Source organism: Lissotriton helveticus, chromosome 3_1 (assembly GCF_964261635.1).
Source record: "Lissotriton helveticus chromosome 3_1, aLisHel1.1, whole genome shotgun sequence".
Lineage (NCBI taxonomy): Eukaryota > Metazoa > Chordata > Amphibia > Caudata > Salamandridae > Lissotriton > Lissotriton helveticus.
The window spans coordinates 275,798,467-275,822,899 of record NC_136061.1 but is presented as its reverse complement, the minus strand read 5'-3'; the positions used below and the strand labels follow the sequence as shown (position 1 = coordinate 275,822,899).

Here is a 24,433-nt window from a genome sequence, read left to right as displayed (position 1 = left end):
AATTCATTAGCTAATGGTAAAGCTGCTGGCCCTGATTCCATTCCTTTGGAATTATGTAGTTTGTTTCGTTCAGAGATTCGGGACGATCATTTAGCAACTTTCAGAGGGGCACAGCTCGGGTGTATACCAGATACATGGCGCCAAACCATGATTATTTTAATTAAAATGAAAGGAAAACCGGAGCTAGATCCTTTTTCATTTCGCCAGATATCTTTAATTAATACAGATAGCAAAATCTATTTGAAAATTCTATCTATTAGATTGGCTTCGGTGATTTCTCCATTAGTCTTCTTGCGCCAGCACGGCTACATTCCAGTCAGGGACACGGCCGACCATGTCTGCCGTGTAATTGCACTTTTGGACTGGTCCCAAACTACACAATCTCCCCTGGGTGCGATCCTGTTGATCCCGAAAAGGCGTTCAACAGGGTCGCCTGGGGGTTCTTTTGGGCGGTCCTACAGTGGAAGGGATTCAGTTCTGAATTTATTCAAGCAGTCCAATCACTTTATATCGCCCCAGAGGCTACTCTTTCGGTCTCAGGTTTGCTATCAAGATCATTCAGCATCAGCAGGGGCACTAGGCTGGGTTGTCCCTGCTCGCCCCTGCTGTTTGCCCTATATATTGACCCCTTAAGTAAAATCGAGAGTTCCCTGAACATACTTTCAGTTAGGGTCAATATATCAGAATACAAGGTGTTGGCTTACGCTGATGATATTATAGTTTTGACCAGCAATGTAGCGTCAGCCTTTCTAGCTATTAAGAACTTAGCAGAACAATACGGCCAGCTCTCTGGATATAAACTTAATGTTACCAAAACTCAGGTTGTCCAATCAGCAGCTATGGGCCCCTCTGAAGCTCCAGTTGTTCAAAGTGTGTTGTACCTTGGGGTCAAAATTACAGCCGCAGTTGAAAATATTCCTGACTTGAATATCTTACCTATTATCGACTCTGTTAACTCTACTTTGGTAAGACTAGATAATTTGCATTTGTATGGTAGGGGAAATGTTCTGAAAATGCTGGTCCTACCAAAGTTCCTATATTTATTTAGAACCATTCCGCTTGAATTCTCCCTATCTAGCCTTGCTCGTGCTGAGAGATGCTGTAACAGATTCCTTTGGGGGTATCATCAACCTTGAACAGCGGCCAAGTGGATGCACCTCTCGTGTGATCGGGGAGGATGGGCTGTGCCGAATCTGGTGCTGTACTGCTGGTCAGCTTTTCTTCAGCATTTCACCACACCATTATTTGGGGGTAGGGCACTGTTGCCATCTTTTTGTAGACCCTCCATTTTTGAAATAGGGCTTGGGGAAGATGCTAAGGGGATTTTGTTACGGGTCCTGGAACCTAGTTATTATAAGAAGACCAAGTTTAAGGTCGTCATAGCAATGTTCTCAGTTTGGTGTAAGATCCGGCGCAAATGGTCGATTCCTAACATCAATTACTATACACCTTTTACCGCTGCCAGACTCTTACCCCACATTTTTCAAGATCAGATTACATTCAGGTGGATTTAGGGTTTGAAGGGTCTATGGCCTCATTTTTATTTTTAAAGGACAAGTTTTCTTTAAATATTCATGAATTCTTTAAATATTTACAGATCCGAAGTTATGTAGATAAATTAAAGGACCAAGTACCTATTTTAATTAGCAAGAATTTACTGTTCGAATTGATTTTGAAGCGATCAAGAATTGGTACACTGTATCAACACTTGCTCTCTGGTCTCCCCGACGATCTTCTCTCTCAAAATGCTAAGTGGGAGTCAAAGCTGGGTAAGACAGGGTTGGATATTTCCCAGGCTTTAGAATTGTCAAACAGTGTCTTAATATCAGGAAGCTTACGGTCTCAATGCTACATCTAAATGGGGAGGTCGAGGGGGTCATCGTTGTCCGAAATGTGGCCTGGCAGCCGCCAATGATCTACATATGTTTTTTGATTGCCCTAAACTCACCACATTTCTCCAGGAGGTAGAATTGTTTATGAATTCTAGACTTAACATCTCAGCTGTTCTCTCGCCAGAGCTTGTTATTTTTGGTTGTGAGAATAATTGTCCATTGGAAAGAACAAGATATGCATCCGGCCTCCTGTTCATTGCTATGTCTCTAGTGCGGCTTTGCTTAACATCAGAGTGGATTAGTCTGATGCTCCCACCTTTGTAAATTGGAGAGCGAGGATTCTGGCTCTCCATAATTTAGAGTCAGCTGTCTTTCAGAGATGGGGTAGAAGGTGGCGGGAGCTGGGCCAGAAGATCTGGGCTCCACTGGAGGAGTGGCTTAGAGACTAGGTAAAAGGATTGTATTGTTTTCTGTAATCTTAGGCCTATTTATTTTTCTTCTCTCCTGGTTTTAATTATGCTTTGCTTACTTTCATGCTCCCTTTTTTTGTTGTTTTTTTGTCTTTCCTCTTGTCTTGCTGGGATGGATTTTATTTTGCAAAGTTGTGTGAATGTATAATGTGAAGTCATGGTTTATTCTTTTTTGTCACTATGTTGTTGCTTTCTTCAAGCTTGAATACATTTTTTTTATAAAAAAGTTTTTAAAAAAAGTAAAGCATTATGTGATTGGTTAAGAACAAATTGCGGTATAAACATAGATCAATACTACTAAACCAACAACCATAGAGACTCCGATGGATGTTGGAAAGCAATAGAGTTGAGCCTTATTTCTTTTTATACCATAACCAAGTAACTGAAAATGATACCACATCAGCTCCATCTATATATTTCTTCATAAAACAGTACGTTTCGATCTGTATGACTGTTCTAGGAAATGGTATTGATGATTTATAGTTAGTTTATCAGGATATATGGAATTATATGGCCAAGCAATCACTTTGTTGCATAGGCTACAAGTAATAAGTTTAGATTTAACCGTTTTCCTCCAGTTGGCGAATCAAAAGAATCCCATTCAATGGAGTCCTCCGCGCCACGTTTTCTTCCTCCTCTTTCAACCGCACACAATCATCTTCACCATCCATTACAGTTGTCTAAAACTTCCAAGGTGGTGTTTGAACAAAAGATTTTTCCTCTTCCTAAGAGCACAACCTTCTCCTTTTAAGATATCAAATTGAATGGGAATAGGGATTATATATTTCTTGTTTCCTACAATTGACAGTTATAAGCCAATGAAATGCTGTTTTAGAAAACGAAGTACCCCAGTAGTATCTCTATAGTACTGCATCACTATTGCAGTACCAGTACAGTTCCCAAACATAACCTACAGTTACAGTACTAACACATTACCATTAAAAAACATAACTAGCGATAAAATCCTGAGTCCATAATTTGTTCGATTATGTACTTTACCACCCCACAGTGTGGTTGATGTGCTAAACTAATGCAAGAATACAATAACATAGATAATAATGTGTAGTGCGTCCCATGGGGTGGAGGGAACAAAAATGTCAACCGTAGCCATCGTGGGGACGGCAGAATATCAATTAAACTGAGTACTAATACTGTGCAAGTGCCTGTCCATTCTTTCGCAGAATTATTTTCTAAATGGTGTGCTCGGCCCCCTTGCAGCTTGCCACCAACCCCCTATTACAGTGATCTTCATACTTTTTAATACTGAATTATATATTCCAATCCCTCTACTACCCCGGGAAAAAAAATCATCGGAACCTACCCGTATTGAAAATATATTTTCACAATTATTCTATAAAGTTGTCAATGTAGTTAAGTTCTGCTCTCCCTTTTAAAATGCAATCAAATACATGATTGCTAAACACTATTTGGAGATTGTCAAACATTGTTTGGAGTCTCATCCCTTGGATCAATTAAGCGCCTGCCACCCAGTTTGAAAACCTCTACCCGAGGCCCTAGTATGAAGTGCTTGCTGCACAAGGAAACGGAAAGGTTTTGTAATGCCTTTTCAATATTGTTTCCTATATGAAAGCAAATGAAATGCACAGGGCTAGTTTTCATTTAGTACTACTCTTTATTTCTGTCAACAATTACTTATTTCAGATCTCTTAAAGTAACGCCAATGTATTTTCTAAAAGATGTTAATTCCTATGTAACTCAACATAACGTTAGTAAGGATAACATAATTTACAGTAAATCTGTGGCGGGATTTTACTGACATTTTGGCCATAGTGGCTTTTTATTTCAGTTCTGGTTCCTCGACCGATAGACTTTAACTTTTACATTTTGTCAGGTTCTTTGGTGCCAGGTTCATTTAGTGTGACCTATAAACTGTTCATCATACATCTCTGCCTGTTAGACTGACACCCACACAGCAAAGCCTGCATCACGAAAATGTCTCCTGTCAGAACTGACCTTTAACTTTCTAATCAACAACAGCAGGAAATGAGTCATGGCCTGGTGCTTGCATATACAGTGGAGAGGGACAAAAAAAATATGACCTGTGGTCTGTTTTAGCATTTTCATACAGCTTCCATTCCGGTCCATTTTTTCCGTAGGTCACTCCCCCGACATCATATGCGTCGAGAAACATATTCGACTGTTTTCACATGTAAATTATAGCTTGAAATTATCTTTTCATCTTCTAACTTTTGTGGCAATTATTAAAGTTAACAATTACTATCAAGGATTTTATTTTTTCTATCATAATTGCATTTTATAGTGCTTGCTACTATAGTTAGCTGCCTTACAGCCCTGTAAATAGGTGTAACTCTTTCCCAACTCAAATATCCCTCCATTTCCTTCCCTCGAAAAAAAGACAAACTAAAGCATTACTGACATTCAAATCCATGAGCAGCTTCATGTCACAAAAATCACCTCAGCTCAGGTTTTTTCTTTTAACATGTCTTTATTAGCATTTGATAGAACAGGATATACATACGTAGCTCGGGTGTCATGAACCCTCAGGCGCACCACCATGCCCGACACCACAGCCCACTTGGTCAGTATGAGGATTAAGCAATAAAATGTATGCCATGAACAATTTTGGACAGAATACAACCAATACATCTAAATCAAGCATTAAATAAACAGCAGCACAACACTAGAGAGGGGGCTATGCATAACATAAGGAGACTCCCCCCCAGCTTCCCACCCAGACACAGGGCATGAAGGTGAAAGAATATACATTTCAGGATGGGCTATGGGGGCAAGAGGCGATGAAGATGATGAGGGGGCAGAAAGAACTGGCCCCGGGACAGGAGGGAGGGGATGCACAATCAGGGCCTCAGCCCCCTCCTCAGCTCGTAGTTGACTCACGGAACTATCTTATTGTTTGTACTGTTACGTGGCAAATACAAAGCGCAGTTAGCCATTTTGCATTTTAAGAGCAAGCTTACTTTACTCCACTGATGAAGGTGATTGTGCGATTTGGCTGCTCCTCTGGATTGAATATCAACTGGAGTAAATCATAGATAGTTGCTCTTTGCCATGGTAAGGGTAGGTCAGTACAGACTTTCCACTGGTGTGGTTTGATTTCCCGGACAGATACGTGGGTATTATGATCCACCAAAATCATGAATTAGTAATTTAGGAAAATTATGACCAAATAATCCATAAAAGAGCAGGCAGAACGATTGGGTAGACTCCCACTTTAATTGACAGTGCTTTGAGAACCTCACGTGTGAGTAGCGGGCTATATAAACCCCCTGATTGATTTGATTGATTGCTGTGTTAAAGATTTTATTTTTTACCCCATCTTATTTTACGTAATCCCAAAACCGAGGTTTAGCTGGAAAACTCGAACACATCATTATACCTGAGGGGGACTAACTGCCCCTAATATTGAATACTATTATCTGGTGTTCCGGGCTGAGTATATGTTCCATTGCTTACACTCGGAGCACTGACTTCTTTCGTATGAAGTAGAGCAGAGTAGGCCATAGAGCACCCTGTTGACTATAAGTGGATAAGTGTGGCTCAATGGTTAGAGCGGCAGACCCTGATGCAGAAGTCTTGCCCGGGACCAGGGTTTAATTCCCGCCTCGGCGGGTCTTGGACTCAATTTCCTCAGACCTGATAATTCTCGCCTCTGTGCCTATTCTAATCATAAGTCCCACTCTGCAACTCTGGGCAATAGCTTGCTTAATCTCCACAACGGCCCCAACAATGCTAGGATGCCTGGCTTCACCTTGGGGGTGCCCAGGAGTGGGCACTTTACAGGGAAAGGCCAGGCAGGGTTCCTCAGCGGTATTCGTACAAGCGCCGAGAGGCCTCTGGGTAGTCGTGCACTATACAAGTACCTCTACATTTATATTTACATTACATTTACATAATATTGTCTCATAGGGCTGCACTCCTGCATTTGCATTGTGACATGCACTCTATAAGCCTGTCATAGATTAGCTGCAGCAGTGGGACTAAGTTGACTCTTCTCTCACTGGCTTCTGATTTTATTTTTTACTCTTTTTATTGGTACTTATATGATAATTGTACAAACATGGAGCAAACATAGCATTGCGTTGTTCCGTTTTACATTTCTGCATTCTATTTACTTTTCATTTAATCATAAATGACAAAAATTCTATTACATCATAATGTCTATCTTATAGTCCTCGATATGGCTTCTGATTCTTAGTAACCCCATTATGCCCATCCCTTGTGAACCCGGGGCCCTTCGACAACTAACTGACCTGGGATTGAGAACACTGGGTGTCTATTTTTGGATGGTAATTTCATGACTTTAGAGCTCTTGAATACAGGGGCAGGTCAACACCCTTGAATATGTGTTTATATATAATTCTTCAACAAATGCTGATAGAATATATTCCTGATTTCCCGGTTATGCCTACGACACTGTTAGCTCTTAAATGTTTTACATAGAGTGTTTGATTAAGTGGTCTAATTTTTTATTTTTCTGAATGTGCACCAAACATGCCCTAGCTGTCGGAATCCTGAGGCGGATTGTTTCCATTGGGCGTTAGCTTACCCATAGTTATACACCTACCGGGAGAGGTTATTTGCGACATTATCCAAAAAGTTGACTAAACAGATGACTCAAATTTAGGAGTTGACTCTGCGAAGTTATTTTAAAAACCCTCCCAGGAGTGTCCATAAATGTATGACTTGCCTACTTGGGAAAAGGAGTGTAGCTATAAGATGGTAGAGGACCATTGCCAATTGGAAAAGATTTAATAACTGCTTTAATATATTGTAATGATAGACTGGATATATATTAATCGCTGATGCCACTGACTTCATGTCCTAGAGATATATATATATATATATATATATATATATATATCTATAGAGAGAGAGAGAGAGAGACCCACCCACCCACCCACCCACCCACCCACCCCCTCCTACGGGAATACCCGAGGGATAAAGAAAATCAGAGTAATACGATTGATCCAATTTGTAGTGTCATGGTTGGTCGAGTTAGATGGAGAGCTCCCTACTCCTCTGCTGTCTTACCTGCAATAGGATCCACAACATATATTTTTTTCAACTAGTATTGACATTGAATTGCTGCATGTATGTTTTTTTTACTTAAAAATGCTGTTAGGTAACACAGTCCCTCATGTACATATTCGATGTTAATGCTGGTCATTTCTCTTTAGTTACGGTTTTGTCCTTGTTTGTTTGTAAACTGAAGGAAACATAAATACAAACTTTAAAAAGGAACATACGTCCTTTATGGTGCATTCGAAACAACCTGGTACAGCAGTGAATCAGACAGACTGCTTAATGAGTTTTCCATTGTACTTAGTGGCGGCTGCCAGTTTTCTCCCTCAGTTAAATAATGTCGACCATAATTGTAACTCTAGCGGGAGCAGCTGGGAGATATTGCAACAGAGTGAACATGCATAATAAGATATTTTCCTAGTCCTCTACTGATTGTAAAATCAGTAGCTCTGCCACTCCTCCTCTCTGTAAAAAAAAAAAATCCTGCTTTCCAAGTACACACAAAAGACGTGAAACTTGTCTAATAACTTGTCTGTTCTCTACTTTGTTGTTTTTCTAAAATGCTGATTGGATTCTATTATTTCATGTAACTTGCTGCTTGGTAAATCATTCCGACCCAATGTTAGTCCATGTACAGGATGTATAAAACTACATAAATATGTTCTAATAACACCCATTTGTATCTAAACGTGTTTTTAGGACAAGGTATTGCCAATTTAAAAATTATTTCCATCATATAGACTTATAGGGTCGAAATTATGCATTAAATTAAAAACTAAGTTGAATGATACAGATTGATGAGAACTGGGTTTGTAATAAAAAAGATGGCTCTTGTATAACATGTTTCTTGCACAGTACTTCCAACCGCACTGTGGCACTTTAGTACGATGGCTCTGTTCATTTTATTACAAAACCTATCAGTTCTCCTTTATCAACCAGCAATATGGTTGGTGGCAGGTGGGGAGTAAGGGGGTTGGGGTCGGTTAATCATTTCTCTCACCACATACTCCTGAATTCGCTGGGGAGGAGATGTGGCTGAGTTGCTGAATTTAGAGCTAGATAATCAGGTTCTAGACCCACCATTGGCTCAGCATCCTGGATTCTGGATAAAATCCCTTAATCTCATAGTGCCTTAAAGAAAAAAAATCTGACCTTCAGTAATTTAATCTTGTGCTCATGGAAAGTGCTCGAATGCCTTTGGGCCAAGTTTGTGCTATACCTTTGAGTTGTATACACCTGTGGCAGTGATCAAAAACGGTCCCATGCTCAAATGACAAAGCATGCGAAATAGGTAACTACATCTAAGAGCTGTTTTGGAGATTTCAGGGATCAGATAATATTATCTTGTTTTCATTTTCTACCCTTGGTATTGGGAAACCCAATGATGAATTTAGCGCAAGATTCCAAGTCATCATGCATGTCATCTTCAATACAAATGGTACTCTAGAATTTGGAGTCTAACGTTTAACTTTTGGAGGGTACACCTCAGACTCATTTTGACTTGCATGTGGAATACCTCAAAGATAGTCACTATCCCCTACATTATTCAACATCTATGTCACCCCTTTGGCCAGGCTTATCCAAGCTTATGGTTTCTCTGCTATATCCTACGCAGACGATACACAGATAGTCATATCCATTACCTCTGACATAAACTCCATGGCCATACAGTTTAACAACTGTCTGGCGCTTATCACTAGTTGGATGCATGAGAACTATTTAAAGCTTAACACAGAGAAAATGGAGGTGATATTGATTGGGAACGATCCCACTTCCTGGAATGACTCTTGATGGCCCAACAATTCTGGTTGGGTCAGAGTCCAACCCCAGTCAAAGTGAAAAATCTTGGAGTTATGTTAGATAACCAGCTCTTCTTCTCAGAACAGATCAATCGCATAACATCCTCATATTTTTATCTTTCAAAGATCCTAAGAAAGATTTTCCCTTTTATCCCATTGGAGACGCAAAAAAACGGTAACAGTTGCAGTGATTTTGTCCAAGGTAGATTATTGCAATGCTCTCTATCTAGGAATATATAAACAACTACAATCAAAACTTCAGTCTCTTCAGAATTTCAGCAGCCCGATTGCTGCTGAAAATTCAAAAATTCTGTTCTATATCTAACAGCATCAAATACCTTCATTGGCTGCCAGTCCAAGAGAGGATTAAATTCAAGCCACTGTGTATGGTCCATAAGGCATTGTATGGACTCAAGCCGCAGGGCCTCCAGAAATGTTTTGTCTTGTACGTCCCTCAACGCGATCTGATGTCTGGTAACGCTAGATTGGTCATCATTCCCAGTGTGAGGAAGGTCAAGAGGGCTGGCAGAAGCCTCTGGAAACCTTGCCTTCCTCCCTCAGATCTAAACCTTATAGTCTCTTTTTTAGAAAGTTGCTCAAAACATGGCTCTTTACCCCCTATGTCTATGTAATTCCTTTTCCCCGACTAGTGCAGCATTGCTTCTAGTGCCAAGACGCCTTGGCATATGTTGTGCTTTAAAAATATTTTACTTACTTGACATATAGGATTGATCATAGTGGCGTAATCTCAATACCACACAGCTTCTAAAACAATTTCTTGGGAAATGTAATAAAGCTTTTTCTACCATTTTTATTTGAAACTTTTGGCAAGGATTTCCTACAGTCTATTCTAACCCTGGGCGTAGTTCGCGGAGCCGCACTCCGCGGAGCTACGCGAAGACGCAGTTGCACTCCGCGACCTTCGCGTAGCTCCGCGGACATGCGTAGTAGCTTGCTAGACCCGTTCGCGCGCCGTTTTTCGTCTTCGGGGGCGCGGTGCGCGTGTTCGGGGCGCTGTCTGCATGCTCGAGATAGCTAGCGCGCTAAGTTACTCAAGAGGTTTGTCCCGCCCGCTTGCGTTCCCTTATTTCCAAAGTGCGTGATCGCGTCAAATATCGCGCGAACTTACCCCCGGCGCACGCGATAATGTTATTCAGCGCGCGAGAACTACGCTACGCACCGGATCGCGGAGTAATCGACAGCTTCGCGTTCTCCGTAGAACGCGGAGTTGCCAAAACTCCGCAAGCTCCGCGAACGGAGCGTAGTTCTTCGCCCAGGGTTAGTCTATTCCCTGTTTATTGCTCAATTATGGCCTCCAGTTCCCCATACCTACGACTTGCCTCTGAGGTGCCCCTTGTTTCAATCTTTTAAGTGCTTTTGGTGTGAAAATATACTGGATTGGCTTGTTTTGCATAATCCCGCGATTTTGTGCTCTTAATTTAAAAAAAATTAATGTTTACTGTGGGTATGGATGGGTCAGTGTTTCTCATGATAATGTTTTTATATTTGTTTTGTTTTTATTGATGCAGTTGAAAAATAACAATCAAAAAGAAAAAGTAAATTGTACAGCAGACATTTCAGTTTGTGTGTAGCAGATTTAGTATACATTAGCTACATTAATAAATGAACATGATGATCAATTCAGACCAACATGATATTAAATTATATCCCCCTACTGATCAGTCATCACCCGTCCAAAATGTCAGGTAATCTATTCGTTGTGACAGCATCTCAGTGCTTATTGCATAGCAGGTCTGAGCAAGGACCTTCTATCAGTCAAGACGCTGCACCTGGGTCAGTTGTGAAGCCATGTACATGCTACAGGGACTCAAGATGTCCTGGGACAGGATTTTGCTGGCATCAGTTCCTAGTAGTGTTGAGCCTTTCTCGGCAATGTGATACATCCGCTAGCCGTCCCTTCCTAGTCGGCAGGAGTGGTGACCTCCGTGCATGACCACTCTCCTTTCGACTACCAGTAGCATCATTGTGGTAAGGCGGCGAATGCTTGCTGGAATATCTTTTACATATCCGAGTAGAGCAACCAGTGTTATCCTCCTCACCGGGTGAGCAGTCACCTGCACAAACAGTCTAGTACCTCTGTCCAGTAGTCTGCATTCGATGCAGAACTCCAGGCAAGATGCAAGGAGTCTGCATTCATACAGCTGCATCTCAAGCAGCAAGACTCTGAGCAGAGGCCCATCTTGAAGAGCCTAGGGGGAGAATAGTACACCCTGTGGAGAAATTTATAATGTAGAAATCGTCACCTTGGTCCAGATGCTTGGGTATCTGCAAGAAAGAGGAGAACGTCACCCGCATATAGTGCACTCCTATCTTTTAGCATTTCACCCCGGTTTCACCCCAAAACTGGCCATCACAGTGAATGAATATGGCCAGAGTGAAGAACAGCATGGATAGAGGGCACCCCTGTATGGTTCCGTTCCTAATCACAAAATGTGTGATAACACCCGATTTGTGAGGACTTGCACCAAAGGCTCCCTGTAAAGGAGTTTAGTGTACCTACGGAAGGTGGGGCCAAAGTTTATGCCTTATAGAACTAGGCCCAAGTGACCGCAGTGAAAATGATCTTAAAGTCCACAAGCCGAAGAGCTGTAGAGTTGCCTATTTCATGAACATAGGCCAGTGCAGTGAGAACGCGCCTGATGCAGTGCTGTGTACTACGGTTGGGCTTTAAAACTCATTGGTCTGGATTTATTAGGGTACCTAGGAATGTCTGAAGTCTGCCTGCCAACGTATTAGCAAATATGTTTGTGTTTATCAGAGAAATGGGGCAATACGAGGCACAGCAGTCTGGTGGGTGTCCCACTTTTGGAAGGACCGCTGTAGTGGCTAAGTCTGCGTCAGGTGGGAAGGAGACATTATGCACCACTCCATTGTAGAGTTTAAGCAAGTCTGGGGCATTGATGTCCTTGTATTTAAAGTAGTTCTCAAGAGTGAAGCCATCGAGACCAGGGGTTTTCTCAGATTCCGTTCATGCATCGCCTCCAGTATTTCGTCCTCTGTGAGAGAAGATTTTAGTTCTTCCTATTGAGACCTTGCAAGGTGTTGAAGAGGTATGTTGTCGATGAGAGGATTATTTTGTTTCCAAGCAAGGCTCGGCTGATGGGCATATAATATAGCCTTTCGCAATAGCGTGCGAAGACACTTTCTATTGCAGTTGGTTTATGTAATGGGTGTCCTGATGGGCCTATAATGAAGGGGATCCGATTGGAGCCGGCATCTCTGGTTGCAATCCAGTAGAGGAGCTTACCACTTTTGTCTCATGTTTGTATAAATGCCTGCTAGACTCTATCTAGCACTGGGGAGCCTGGTTAAACGTAAGCTGGCTCCGCAAGACCCCGTCTAGCACGAGTTATCGATGGAAGAATTTGGATGTGTCAGAGGCTGCTCTAGTCTCCAGCTGTATATGCAAGTTTTGAGCTCCATCATGCGGCTACATTTTTCCTTTGCAGCATGTTTGAGATAGGTTATGACCACTCCCCTGATTGTGGCTTTACTTCTTGCCCATAGGGTAGACACACTGCTACCTGACCCAATACTGATCTCAAAGTAAGAGTGACACTCTATAAACAAACGATCTACAAATTGATTGTCAGTAAGGAACCAGGCATTAAGTTGCCACAGTGGTCACCTATGTTGTACTGGGGTTCCCACATAGTGAGTGGTGAGAGATTCCTTGGAAAATAAGGTTTGTGGCTGTTGTGTGCATCAGATCGGTGGCAGGAAGGAGTATGAGTTCAATGTGAGAAAGGGGTTTGTGGATGCGGATGTATGCCTGTATGACCCTTTGTCGGGTGCCACTCCTACCACTAGTCAGGTAGTCCCAGGAAGTACCTCCAGGAGATGAGCACCTTGGACGTCTCCTGTTGGTGCTTGGTTGGGATGGGGTGGGCTGACACATCAGCGTCCAAAGTTAAAGTGGCATTGAAGTCACCACAGACGATCACTATCCGTGGTTGCGGTTTGGCAATCACGTTTGCAAGATTGTCTGCCTCTGTAGATGGGGGGGATATATGTATGCTGATGATGTTGTATGGTTTCCCGTCTAGCGTCCCCACCACCCTGATATAGTGGCCCTGCGGGTCGTGGACAATCTGTGTGACCGATAGTGGGAAGTGCTTGTGGAGTAGTATGGCCAGCCCTCTGGAGCCCCTACCAGAGCCTGAGTGAAAAACACAGTTGTAGATTAATCTACGCAGAATGGGGAAGTTATAGCCTAATAAGTGAGTTTCCTGCAGCAAGGCAATGTCTGGTAGATTTGTTGGATGCGGTCTAGGAGGCTGTCAACCTTATAGGAGATAATGCACGCCCTCCCCCCTGGGTCAGCGATCTCTGGAACTCAAGCAGATGCCTCTGTGGGAGGAGGCAACCCATTTGCTTTCCTCTGGCCCGCGTACCTCAAGGAGGACATAGAAGTAGCACGAGCAGTCGGAGGCCCACGCATTGTTCCTGGTTTCTCAGAGAAGCTTAATTGCAATATTTGTCTTATTGATGGGTGCTCCAGCTGCTTTGTCACCAAGAAGAGCTCACTAGGTCCCAACTAGGCTGTGGAGTGCCACAGCCAGTGTCCCAGATCAGGGGAGTCACCCCCAGCCAGCAGGGCCCGATTAGGGGAAGAGGGTTAACCTTACGGCTAGAGCGGTCGACCTCGAAGCTGGGGAACCGGGTTCGAGTCTCTGCAGTGACGCTCAACATCCTTTGATTCTGGGCAAATCACTTATCCCCCCAAGCCTAACAAAAATGAATGTCTCCATCTGTAATGCAACCGGTGCTCTTGTAAAGCGCTCTAATACCCGATATCCTCTGGCCTCTTTCGCATGATATAAAAAAAAAAGAAACTAATAATAAAAAAGAGTGGCGGACCAAACACCCTGAAGAGCTGCTGTCCCCGGGCCGCCCACCACCGATTCAATAGGAAGGAAGCTGCTGGAGCAGCTGAGGGCTTTTACACTCTGTGCTTTTCCATTAGCCGTTTGGCAAATTAACCGGCCTCAGCACTGCAATGGCGGCTGGGAAACATACAGCGACTCAGTAATAGGGCCTGGGCACTGTTTGTCCGGCTAGGACAAGAGGATGATGGAGGCGGCCCGGAAGCGTTATTAAAATACGTCCGCCATCTTTGCCCACTACGGCTGCGCCAACACAGCCTTGTTAGTAGTTATACTAGTATACCTACTATGTTATTAATGTAATGTCAAGTTACACATCAATTCGGGGGCATGTGCAGCCCAAACATTATTGAAGGGATACCCAAACTTCTTTCAGGATACCTGTTAAGCTGGTTATTCCACCATACCAATAACACCACCCACAGGCAACCTAATTGTAGTGCTCCTGAGAATAGTGTCACTTGCATTTGATTGACCCAAAAGACCAGTGCAAATTGAAACACGTCACTTAAAATGGTATCCTTAATTGCAATTGTGTCATTTTGTAGATAGGGTCGTCAACTCCCGGCTCGAACAGTTAAGTATCTTTACTACATGAATGTAGACATAGACTGGTGTTAAGTATCGAGCCAAACGTTTCCTAACAGTAACATCTGCTTTTGCTGTTAATTAAACTATTGACTTACCTTTATTTTGTGTTAATTCACTATTAATAGCGGAGACAATGCTATATACTATTGTTGTCGGTGGTTAGGGCAAAATGTATTAGTAAAACATGTCAACTTTCATAATGCTTCACTGCACTAAGACAATCCTTTCAAGACATTAAGAACTGCATTTTGAGTTGTGAATTCATTTTGCATTCCTTAGACTGCCATTATTACCTCACATTTTACACAGTACCAGTGAAAAATACAGAATGAACGTGACGTGCACCATTGGGGTGCCCAGTGGGTTTTGGGCTGAAACTCTTTGGTCACTTGGCCATGCGTGAATGCCACACATACTTTTTTATTTTTTTATGTTTGTTAGGAAGTAACGATTTTATCTTGCGACTCTGGAGTAGTGTAAAGCTTAAAGAAATTGTAACAGGGAAGAAAGTTGCTTATTTTGCTCTTCCTGTACATCAAATATGACTGTGCTGGCCTGTTGAATTTTATTTTTACACACGTTGCATGTTAGAGTTACTTATTTCCTGCTTTCCTTTGTTCTCTGCAGAGTGAGAAGGTCAACTATGATAAATTTCGGAACTGGTTGCTACAAAACAAGGAAGCTTTCACTTTCTCCCGCTGGCTGCTGTCTGGGGGAATATATGTTACTCTTACTGATGATAGCGATACGCCAACTTTCTACCAAACCCTGGCGGGAGTCACACATTGTAAGTTATTTCTTGAATTCAGAACTTTAAGGTCTCAAATGTGTTGATTTAATAAATTAAGTTTTTACTCTCTGCTGTAAAAATAATATTGCATTTCAAAGTTTTATTTTGCTGAAAAAACGTAAAAGTGTACGTCAAAGCAGCGTTGACTAGAGGTGTCAAATTGGAAAACCTGTATATTTTGCCTGTAGCTGTAGGGGGGGAGTGGAGGGAGTTAGAGGATTGATTTGCCTAAGGACATATCATTAGTAGCGGAGGAGAAATGTGCTTGTCGGAAAGGTACCATAAATATTTCAACGACTCTGTTTTCTAAATGTTTAGGAATGTTGAAAATCTGATGCAGTTCGCTGGGTTATTTCTGACATTAAGTCGTGAAGTATTAATATAGGTTTTATTTATTTTGGTAGATTTCTAGGTTTGTCCACAGATGTTTCCTATTTTCCCCACTGAAATTAAAAGATTATTTCTGTGTGACACTGGCTAAAATGTGTTCATGTTTGTCAAAAAACATTCAGTTTTCTTCTCTGTGCTATCTTTTAACGTATCGACATAAGAGCATTGTTTTGCAGAATTTTGTAACCTGTAGATGCCTTTTCCCAAAGATTTATAGTCTCTGTAATTCAGGTGTGATGGGCTGTTTGTGAACCGTGATTATTACCATTGTGCCAAAATTCCAAATATACGCCCAGGTTGGCTGGGCAGTGATTGAGGACTTACGGAACACATCCATGTCCTGAGGGAGGTGCGACCGGATATTCCCACTGAGTATAAATGACGTCATTGATCATCTTAATGGCTCAAAGTTAAATTGGCTATCTATATCAGCATTATTATTTGCTGATGAAACCATTTAGATTTCTTGAATTCCAAGGGGATTAGAAGATGCACCGTCTTCCTTCCAATTATATTGGGCATATTGTACATCTAAAGGACTCTAATGAACACCTCTAGGTCCAAGGCAATGATTTTCTTCCAACCCATACAAGAGCAGGCAAAATTAGACTGGGAGATACAGTTCCAGCTAGAATTGGTAGCTCAGAGTACCTGGAAATCAAACTTGATGGTGGACTTAGTTGGGGTCCCCACATAGAAAAGAGTAAGGCTACACCCTCCCGAAGGGCAGCTGCCATTTAAAAATATTTTAAGGATGCTCGATCTAGAGCTAGTTCACCAGCTGTTGAGGTATACTGGGCCAAACAGTACAGGGTTGACATCTGGGAGTATACTACTGTAACCCATCTTACTGTACAAGAATATAATTTGATAAGATCGCTTAGTAAGCTCTCCTAACAAATCCCATTAATTCCCTAATTTTTGGACATCCTCCTTAAAGGTATTAATTTTGTCCCGCCCTTCGGCTACTTTTATTCTGGATAAGATTTTGGGATACTTCAGGAATGGTATGTATAAAAGAAGTCCTTAGAGGGGTTACTATCTTTCACCAGTACAACAAGTCTTCCCTGGTTCCAACGCATTCACCACTGGTACAGGAATCTGGGCTTATATGAACTTTAGGATGACCCAAATATAATAACTCATAATTCAAAAGGGGTCGTTAAAGCCCCATTCTGGGAATATGTCCATTTTATGCAGCACAGATGCAGTTCCCTGGGCATTCTTGTAAATAGTTTCATCCCCTATAAGCCTTTCCTTTTATACGAATCATATGTAGACTCCATTCAATCCCGCTGGCTAGGTCTTTGTTCATGAGTTCTCAAAATTAACACGTTTACTGCAGAATCGAAATTGGGTTCCGGATCTTATGCGATCTGCACACGAATTACGCTGAACAAAGAATTTAATATGTCTTATTATTCTGTCCAATGTATGCAAAAAGTAGTATTAAATGAATTGGACCACTGTGCCTTAACTTGGCATTCCAGCTTTTCAAACAACGGATAGACTTTTAACCAACACGTTGTCCCTTATTACCTTGGGCTCATATTTTTGTAAATAGTACGGTTAATACGAAAGAAGAAAGTCAAGGCATTTTAATTTTCTTTTAGTATATGTTGTGGACAATCAATTGAAGTTTTATCCATTATATTTTGTAATAAGTTTTGCCATGCACGCATGATCTTACATTGTGACTGTACTCTTCTGATGCCGTTCAGTTCATCTTTATATGTTCCATTTAAAACAAGACTTATTTATTTGTGATTGACCAACTTAAATATATGTTAAGGCACGAATGGGGTACACTTTAGGAAGGTAGAGCTATAGGTCTTATTAGAAGATTTTTAGGTCTCGCGCCTGCGACGCATATGGCGAAGCCATATGCATCGCGCAGGCGCGATACTATAGTTGCTGGGTCTGCTTCCCAGGAGACAGGGACTGGCACGCGCACGCTCAGGAAAGCGATCGGAGCCGGCCGCGCGCGCGTGTTCCCAATCTCCTGTCTCTCTGGTTTCAAAATTTGGAGCATTCTAGGCGCCCTGGTCTGCATGTGTGACTTCACCAAAGAGCCATGGGTATTTCTATTTCTATTCTTTTCAGTAAACCATGTCTTGCAAGTAACATCACTGTGGGTAACTTTCAGTTATGTTTGGGCGGTGTGTGTAGTATTTATTAAACGTGCAGTCAGTGTATATTATAGATAGAGGGACACACAGACGCACGCTCAGCGCTGAAGGCTGTCGCTGGTGTAGGGCGATGCTGACGGACTCGCTCCGCATAATTTTTAAGCAGCAGCAGAAAGTTCTTCTGCACTCGTATTAAAGTAGCAAAGTTGCTGAGAGCGGTGCTCCTTGTTAGAGCGGTTCCAGTGGCAGAGCAGAGGGAGCCCCGTCCCGTGACATCGGAAGGCTGCTCCCGAGAGAGACGACGGGCTCTTCACACCGCACGCCACCACTGCTCTCGCAGAGGTATATCCGTGGATGGTGGCCTCTGTCCGCGCCCCCCACGCACTTGCCTGTCTTGTCCCCTCACCATTCCAGTGCCACCCTTCTGTGACGGAGCGTGGCCGCTGTGGCGCGTGACAGGTGTCCCCCTCATGAGGGCAGGGCTGGGCTCTGTGCTACCTCACAGCTGCATACTTGGCACCGCCATTAGACCCTGGAACGTAGGCAAGACTTCCGGCCTGCAGGTTTACACTGCCCACTTTATATAACATCAGATGCACTTCAAAACATTTTTCAAAGCAAATGTAATAGATTAGGTTGTGTTAGACTCGGTAATTAATGCAAATATTCAGTTAGGCACGGTGTTGTGTCTTAGTAAATCCTCCCCAGGGAGGCAGACTCCTCTCAGACTCACTCCATGTTGCGGTATTACTTCTTGTGTTAGTATTGTATGTTATGAGTCTGACACCGCCTGCACGCAGCAACCAGCAGCTTAGCCACACGCGTGTACGCTGTTTTAAAAACGTGGGTTTGTTCCTTTGAATGTAGTTGGGGTGTACCATGTTCGCCACAAGGTGCAGTGGGTGCAATCAGGACTTTTATGAACCCGTCAACCTTTGGGAACCAACGAAGCAGCCCTTCCAACAGCATCTAACGCATAGGTCTGCACGACTCCATTGAAACTCCTGATCCACCCGCTGGACCCAATGAACTTTTCTCGAGGGCAAACATTCAATACAAACATGGTTTCCGATGTTCTCAGATGCCCTGTTGTTGTCTCATTAAGTAAAAGTCAATACGGGATTTATTGCATTGCCACACTTAGGATATCTGACAGGGACCCTGGTGGTGAATAATGACTTCTTTTTATAGTGGATGGTTGGTGCTTTTATCACTAATAAACAATTCGCATTAATTGATTGTATGTTTCAAAGGCCATCTGATTGTGTTTTTGCCTACTATGTTATCTACCCAATTAACTTCATTAAATGTTTTTTTCTGCATCCGCATAATGCATTGGCAGATAAAAGTCTGGTCATTAATTGAGAAGGGCTGCAAGTAACAAGCTATGCATGTCTGTGCCCCTACTAATTCCTGCACACTACTTCACGATAAATAGTGCTCTGGGGAGACGAGGCCTTTTTTGGAATAATCAATTTCCATTTGTGTGGTATTTGCTGCGTGGAAACAAATACATACTCTGGCAAATGTAGGAATGTGTGAATATGTACGTGCACACCCATATACACCATATGTTTGATCATAGGCAGGTAGAAAATATGAATTATGTATATATGTATATGTGTATGTATGTATATATATATATATATATATATATATATATATATATATATATGCATATATGCATATGTGTATGTATATATATATATAAACACACATATATATAGATAAATAGATATACATATATAGAAAGATAGATTTATAGATAGATGTATAGCTAAAGATATATGTAATGTATATATATATATATATGTGTGTATATATATATATATATATATATATATATATATATATATATATATGTACAAATACAAACACACATAGTGTTTTTCCATTCACCTTTACACATAAATGCATATATTCTTACACCCATGTTGGTTAAAGCACAATGTAAAACACTTTAGCCACATGAAGAAAGATGAATATCTAACGGATTGCTCTTTGTGCACTTCACATATATGAGGCCTTCTTATTAAAATGTTTATATGTGTGTGTGTGATAACGAGAGAGAGTATGTTTTCATGTGACACATAGACATATAAATGCACATATGCATGCATAGACATACATATATGTACCTACATATTAATGTATCTATATATGTACATCCACGTCCATGTATATTTGTTTATTTATTCAAACACCTCACGTGTGTGTGTGGATGTGTGTGCACATATAGACATTAATATGCAGATGTAAATATACAGTCTCTCTCACAGACGCAAACTCTAACGTACACATGCACACTCTATCAGATGAAAGCCCTCATATACATGAAGCCCTAATATACATGAAACGCCTGGAAAGAAACACCATTATGTAGCTCATTTGGTATACATATGCATGTGTGTAGATGCCGTTATATGTGTCTGCAAGCATGCACTAGGTAGGCAGTGAGGTTCCACGTTTATTTCGTTTGTCATTGACAGACGAAACATGTCTCACAAAAGGACTATTAAGCAGTGAGCTAGTGCATCAGGTCACCTCCTTCACTAGACAATGACAACACGCGTTATATGTTACACTGCTATCGCTGGGACTTATATTGCTCATGTCATGCCCTTCTAATGGGCAACATAGGATTAGCAATTAATAAAAAAAACATTGTGGGGCAATACTCACAATCACCAATACTTAAAAATAAAAATAAGCGGTTGTGCCAGAGTGCAGATATGGTGATGTATGAATGTAGACCTCGCCTGTTCAATCGAAAGCTCACTCTGTACCATCAGCCATGTTGTCTTCCTTTTGAGTATAGTCCCTCGAGACAGCTTCTTTAGGATATTCCATGTTCCCTGACTGAACACTCAAACCTCACTAATCTTTTGAAATGTTCCAGCTGTATTGAGCAGCAGCTCAACCAGTGCTTATCTTGTACCAATGGTTTCCTGGAGACGGAGCACCAACTAATTTTTGTGCACTGGGACTTATTTTTCTTCATCAGACTTTGACCCACAGTAAAAGAGAGGAAGGTGGAAAATGAAGCAAGAAGGAGGAAGTGAACAATAGTTAAATAGTAGAAAATGCAAAATGCAGTGATGGACTAAGCTGTAACAAGCATTTGCAATGCAATAGGTCTTGCATTTATGCAAGATTGAGCTATTGGCCTTGTAAATGACAATGCCTTTTATTATGTTTTGGATTTTGAAACCTAAATAAAACACATTGTCGTTTACTATGCCAATACCTTAAACTCCCGTAAATGCGAGACCGATTGCATTGCAAATGCTTGTTAAGCACTTGCAGTAGATATAGCAGACCTATTTTAAGGTTTTTGTTTCTGGACTTCCTTTAATACAAACTTCCTGATAAGTTCTCTTCTTCTTGGTCAACCCCTTGCATTATGATGCACTATGCCAATTGTATGAGCATGAAATTGTGTGCTAGCTGATGTTTTAAGTATAGCTTTTAATGTTTTTAACCGAAATAAAGCCTTTTTGATGATGATGATTCCTTCCACTGTACAATGAATCTAGAAGATAAAGGATTGCCTATGTTTTTTTTATTTTTTAGAACAATCTTTTTATTAAACCAACGCCAGTTACAGTGTACAGTTTGATTTCGACTGACATTTGTAAACATACGTAGTCCAACGCATATATTCCTATGATCCCTTTTTCTAACAATTGTTCTGAATTATACTTTCCCGTCTCCTATGATCGTTGACATCCTTCGCCCCCCCTCCTTGACCCTAGTGTTTTCCAAGTCCCCCCCCCTCACAGCCCCTAAATGCCCCCCATTGGTGCTCCCCTCGCTGCCCCGTGTCTCTCTGCCCGTTTTCTCTTTATGCTCCCCTCGCAGCCCCCGTGTCTCTCTGCCTGATTTTGCCTTCTGTTGCTTAGCTGCCCCTGCATTTCTGTGACCTTTCTGCCCTTTCTTGTGACCTTTCTGCTTCTGTGCCACTCGTTTCCCCACGTTTTTTGTGACCTTTCTGCCCTTTCTTGTGACCTTTGTGCCTCTGTAAGCAAACTAAGGAAATGGCAAAGGAGGAATAAATATCTGAGAGAATTAGCCAATAGGGGACTACTAATTCTCCTATACTGGTGGCACTAGTCCACTAAACCTACTACTTCATCAATGAACATACCATCACAAAAAATGGAGAGCGTGATTATACAATTTAATTTATCTTAATCACATAGAAACATTCTTCAGCAGTTTTAGTCAAGTTCAAATTTACATTCTACACAAATATACATACTTATATACACAACTATATACAACATTAAAGGACATAATACACAAAATTAATACAAACAATGCATAATCATAAGCATAACCATCTTCACCCATCAAAATTATTGAAGCAAAAAGCTAGGCGTCCCCCTATTACTTCTAGGAAGTACACTCCGAGGTAGTCAGACACAGTTGGTTCAAAGTAAACAATCTAGAACCTAAATATACAAACTGTGTCAAAAAGATATAATTCCACTTTAATTTATAGTTGAAAATAGACTCCTCTTTATGGAAAGTGTCACATCGGAGAGCCTCTTTGCCACTCATTTCCCCCTGTTTTTTGTGACCTTATCTGCCCTTTCTTGTGACCTTTGTGCCCTCCGTGCCACTCGTTTCCGCCGTTTTTGTGACCTTTCCTGACCTTTCCTGGGACCTTTCTGCTCTCTGTGCCACTCATTTCCCCCTGTTTTTTGTGACCTTTCTTCCCTTTCTTGTGACCTTTGCGCCTCTGTGCCACTCTTTTCCCCCCGGTTTTTATGACCTTTTCTGCCCTTTCTAGGGACCTTTCACCCTCTGTGCCACTTGTTTCCCCCCATTGTTTGTGACCTTTCTGCCCTTTCTTGTGACCTTTGTGCCTCTGTGCCACTCGTTTCCCCCCATTTTTTGTGACCTTTCTGCCCTTTCTTTGGACCTTTGTGCCTCTGTGCCACTTGTTTCCCCCCGTTTTTTGTGACATTTCTGCCCTTTCTTGGGACCTCTTTGCCTTCTTTGCCACTCGTTTCCACCTGTATATTTGTGACCTTTTTGCCATTTTTGTTACCTTTCTGCCTTCTGTGCCACTCGTTTCCCCCTCAATTGTTGTGCCCTTTGGCCTTCTGTTTCCTTCGTCGCCCCTCGCTGCTGCGTCTCCTGTGGCCTCGCCCCCTTACTGCCCATTCGCTGCCCCCACTTCCCATCTGCTCCTCCCTCCCACCTCCCCATATAGGCCGGCCGCTGCGCGGTGAGGAGAGCGACCCTTAACCCTTCCAGGTAGGTTGCTCCCCCTCCGTACAGCACCGCCTGTGTGTCCCTGCCCCAGCTGCCGCTGCTGAGGAAGTTCGAGGCCCTCCACCACCCGCAGGCTACCACCTGCGCCTCGTCCCTGGTGGCCAGTGGTAGGCCGTAGGATTGTTCATCCTCCATTGTATTGCTTGTATTTTCATTCATTGCTTCCGTTGTAGTGACTGCATTTTCATTGTTGTGTCTGTGACTGCTGTTGTCTGTCTCCCCCGCTGCCTGTACATGGTCTGTGCCCGTTCTCTCCCTCTGTTCCCCTCACTGCCCCCGTGTCTCTCTGCCCGGTTTCCCTTCTGCTGCCCTTGCTGCCTCTGTGTTGCTCTGCCCGGTTTTTCCTTCTGCTCCCCTCGCGGCCCCCGTGTCTCTCTGCCCGTTTTTGCCTTCTGTTGCTTAGCTGCCCCTACATTTCTGTGACCTTTCTGCCCTTTCTTGTGACCTTTGTGCCCTCTGTCTTTTTATAAAACACAAGGGGACCCAATGGGTAAACTAGGACCATGGGTAATCAAGTACTATAAAGAACAAAGGTCCTAGTAGTAAGGGAGCACAATAGTGTAGAATAGATTTATAGACTAGAGTCAGTGCTATAAATTAACTCCGTATACCCAGCCGGGCAACGGATGTTTATTTTGTAATAGATTTAGTAATAACAGTTGACATACAAACAAGTGATAGGGCACAGTCCTGTACCTATCATTCAAAGCAACAGAAAGTAGAGTAAAGGAAAGAAATAACAGGCAAAAAGCAAGGGAGCCAATTTTGTGGCTTGAAAACCGTTACATAACCTAGCAAGCTCGCAATTACAGTTGCTACAATGGATTTAACACAATGGTCATATATGTAGCACTGTATTTAAAAGGTTAACGTTTCAATCCCCTGGCTCCTAATAAACCGGGATCATCATCAGGACTATTGTGATTAGTTGCCTAGTATGGTTCCAACCCCGTTGGATAGGAATGGGGCTGCTGGCGTTGGGAGCCACACAACTTGGAAAGGGTTCCGAAGTGGTTTTGACGGTAGCAAAGTACAGGAAATTCCTGAGTGATGTTGGATACAAGTACAGCCGTAATTGTTCCTGACTGGCTCTGGGCGAGCCCAATTTTCTTGGGGAGCCGCGGTCCGGTTCCGGAATGAATACGAGCCGCGAGGAGAGTCCAAAGTGCGTGCTCTCTGTTCAGCGGGCATCCCTCGGTGGGGAGATGCCCTTCAAGGAT

General features: G+C 42.3%; 1 protein-coding gene across 3 annotated transcripts in view; it reads left to right on the top strand.

The window, feature by feature from the left end:
- Window positions 1-24,433, top strand: part of USP32 (ubiquitin specific peptidase 32) — a 1,745,589-nt gene that overhangs the window by 534,871 nt on the left and 1,186,285 nt on the right. For all 3 annotated transcript variants that reach the window (XM_078679804.1, XM_078679802.1, XM_078679803.1), the window contains exon 5: window positions 15,249-15,408. In XM_078679804.1, the coding sequence (XP_078535930.1) occupies window positions 15,249-15,408 (160 nt within the window). The remainder of the gene's footprint in view (window positions 1-15,248; window positions 15,409-24,433) is intronic.